The 2,821-nt window shown below is 46.0% G+C and overlaps 1 protein-coding gene across 2 annotated transcripts in view; it reads right to left on the bottom strand.

Moving 5' to 3' along the window:
* The window catches only part of LOC106529368 (serine/threonine-protein kinase 35), a 21,388-nt gene extending 18,945 nt beyond the window's left edge, over positions 1-2,443 (bottom strand). Inside the window, exon 1 of one of the 2 annotated variants that reach the window (XM_014024778.1) lies at positions 1,705-2,443. In XM_014024778.1, coding sequence (XP_013880232.1) covers positions 1,705-2,242 — 538 coding nt within the window. In that variant the 5' untranslated portion in view covers positions 2,243-2,443. The remainder of the gene's footprint in view (positions 1-1,704) is intronic. The other variant, XM_014024777.1, reaches the window with a different exon arrangement.
* Positions 2,444-2,821: the final 378 nt, after the last annotated feature.

The raw sequence follows: 2,821 nt of genomic DNA, 5'->3' as shown, positions 1-2,821 counted from the left end.
CTTCAACACAGAGCATCTTCAGAAGACAAGCTGATAAAATACATTTTAAAAATCTGTATTGTTCCATACAAGGGTGTATTAAACGGTTTGATATGTGTACATGTATTTTTGCAAACTTAATATCTGTTCTTTCTTTCAGTCCAGCTTTAATCAGCTTGATGTGTTGACTAAAGCACTCCGTCCCTCTGCTGCCTTTAAAGTTTATTTTTATGACTGAGGAGTGACGTTTCAGCTGCAGTGAAACTGGATTTAAAAGGAGGAGGAGGAGGAAACTGCGTCACTCGCCCGCACTGACCTGCCCTGATAATCACTGCAGGGCCGTCGAGCCACCATGACTGCACATTTCTGCACCTCGCGCTCCTGAAACTGGGTTAAATCAACCAGAGCGATAAAAAGAAACAAACAGARCAACACTGTGAGCGACAACAAATCTCACAGTGTTTCTCTGTCAGTTCTGGAAATTATGTCATCCTTTTTTTCTTTTTTGAAGGAGAAGAAAATGGTGCCACTTATGTAACTGTTGAAATATTAAAAGAAAGCAAAGCGTGCAAACAGCCTGTTTAACTCCAACAGGTCCGAATTAAACCTTCATTCATCTTATTGTTGCAKAAAGGAAGTCATAAACAGGTCAAACTGAAAACAACGTGAAAGAACGAAACTCAAAACAAGCCCAGCTCTGTGGTGAACACACCACACGTTTAATTGCACGAATATTTTTCACGCGTGCGAGGGTTTATAAGTGGAAAGTGGCTTGACACGCTAACGAGTAAGTACACAGTGCGCTCTCACGAGTGAAAAAGGGGGAACCACAGAGCGCTCTCTGTGGTTCCTATAGTTGATGTGCAGCGTCCGTGCCCCACCGGAGGCAAATAAATCTGACTGAATGAACCACTTTACTGCAACATGAGGTCAGACTGATGAGATTTAATAAAACATACAGGGCTACAGAGTTAAAACTTCATTTTAAAATATAAAAAGCTTCTATTTGTAACATAACCTATTAGTGTTTGTTTTGAATATTTGTGTTATTTTAAACCGAATCGTGATATTTCACAATACATCATAAAGTTATTAGACTGTGCTCAATAATAGGCCGTAAAATTATAAATACAGTGCATTTGTTTGRAAAATTAATAATATATTTGGTCAAAACTCTCCTTAACCAGATTTAATGGAGAAAGTGAAACAAAGTGACATCATCATTATCGCGATTTTAAACGATAACATTGAATATCGTGCAGTCCTGTTTACATTTAGATGTTTATTTTGATTTTAGACACTTTATCAAACATTTTTTCAGTATTTTGTTGTTTCCTAGAGAGCTGTGAAACCCGTCTGGTACCTTTGAGCTATGTCTCCACCAGCTGCAGGTACTGTTTGGACCTTTTWATGCCGGGATTTATCTTCAGGCCGGGCCTTTCCTTTATTATATTTTAAATATGGTGCACTTGTTTGGCACATTAATGATATATCTGGTCAAAACGCTCGCTCACCACATGCACAGGCCTTGAATTAATAGAAAAAGTGATAAAATGCACGTTTCTGCTAACAGGTATCGTCATCGCGGTTTTAAACGATAATATCGAATATCGTGCAGTCCGGTTTGAGCTGATTTAGCTTCTCGGAACCAGGTTTTGGACACTTTATGTAACATTTTGTCAGTATTTAGTGGTTTCCCTGAGCCGTACAGAACCAGAACCTTACCTTTGAGCGAGGTCTCCACCAGCCGCAGGTACTGTTTGGACCTCTTGTTGCCGTGACTCATCTTCTGGGCCAGGCCGTTCCTCTGCAGCACGCACTCCTCCAGCTGGACCACGTTCTGGTGTCGGTTCTCCAGGCTCGTCAGGGCCCAGAACTCGGCCAGGGCCAGCTCCACGTTCTCCGGGGCGTCGCACTGGAGCCTCTTGACCGCCACCCTGGCCCCGGTCTTCCGGGCCACGGCCTCGTACACAACACCGTAGCTGCCGCGGCCCACCTCGCGGAGCAGGCTGTAGCGGGGCGACACGGCCGAGGCTGCGCCGGACGGGTCGGGCCGGAGGAAGCTGATAGAGAAGCAGTCCTCGTCGTCCATGAGCCCGGAGCGACGAATGTTGCTCTCCACCGTGAGGGAGCGGAGGACCTTCCCCGCCTCCCGCTTCATCCTGGCGGCCGCAGGCCGCCTGCGACTCCGCACGCCCCCGCTTACCTTTCTTTTCTTCCCGTTTCGAAGATCCATAACTTCTTTTTTGTTGAAAGCAGGCATGAGGCGAAGGCGTGTTTCTCTTTCATTACTCAAACTCGGAGCGATTAAAGTTCGGTCCTAACGTCCGCCGGGCCGTGGTGGGCAGGAGTCAAACCCGAACTGTTTTTGTTCAAAACACCGCCTCGGGTGACGCGCCGCGGGACGTCCGTCCAGCTGTTTTAACTAATTTGGCTTCCTAAACAAAATGTTCCAGCGCTTTCACAGAACAGAGGGCGTGGCTTAACGCTGCGGCGCGCTGATTGGCGGAGGCCGAAAGCAGCTCCCGGAAGTACAACTGTAAAGAAATTAGCAAACATGCTACGTTTGTTTTGATTTTGAAGCTGAAAGTGGGCCCAAGATTAAACGGTCTGCTTTTAGATGAAAGTTTCCCCCGATTTGAAATGTATTTAGAGGTTGGTTCTGGTTCGGTCCGTTCGGGTTTCTCCTCTCAGGCTCAGGGTGGGGGGTGAGACCCGGAGGGGGGAGTGGGCGCACGTGTACCTCGGCATGTTTCACAGCGTCACGTTAGAGCCACAGTGGCTGTAAACATTATGTAATTTATTTTTATCAACCAGTTTGTGTTTTTGATCATTTTAAGAA

This window comes from Austrofundulus limnaeus, unplaced genomic scaffold, assembly GCF_001266775.1.
Source record: "Austrofundulus limnaeus strain Quisiro unplaced genomic scaffold, Austrofundulus_limnaeus-1.0 Scaffold438, whole genome shotgun sequence".
In the NCBI taxonomy this organism is placed as follows: domain Eukaryota; kingdom Metazoa; phylum Chordata; class Actinopteri; order Cyprinodontiformes; family Rivulidae; genus Austrofundulus; species Austrofundulus limnaeus.
Note: the sequence above shows the minus strand (reverse complement) of the source record. Positions and strands in the feature narration are given on the sequence as shown.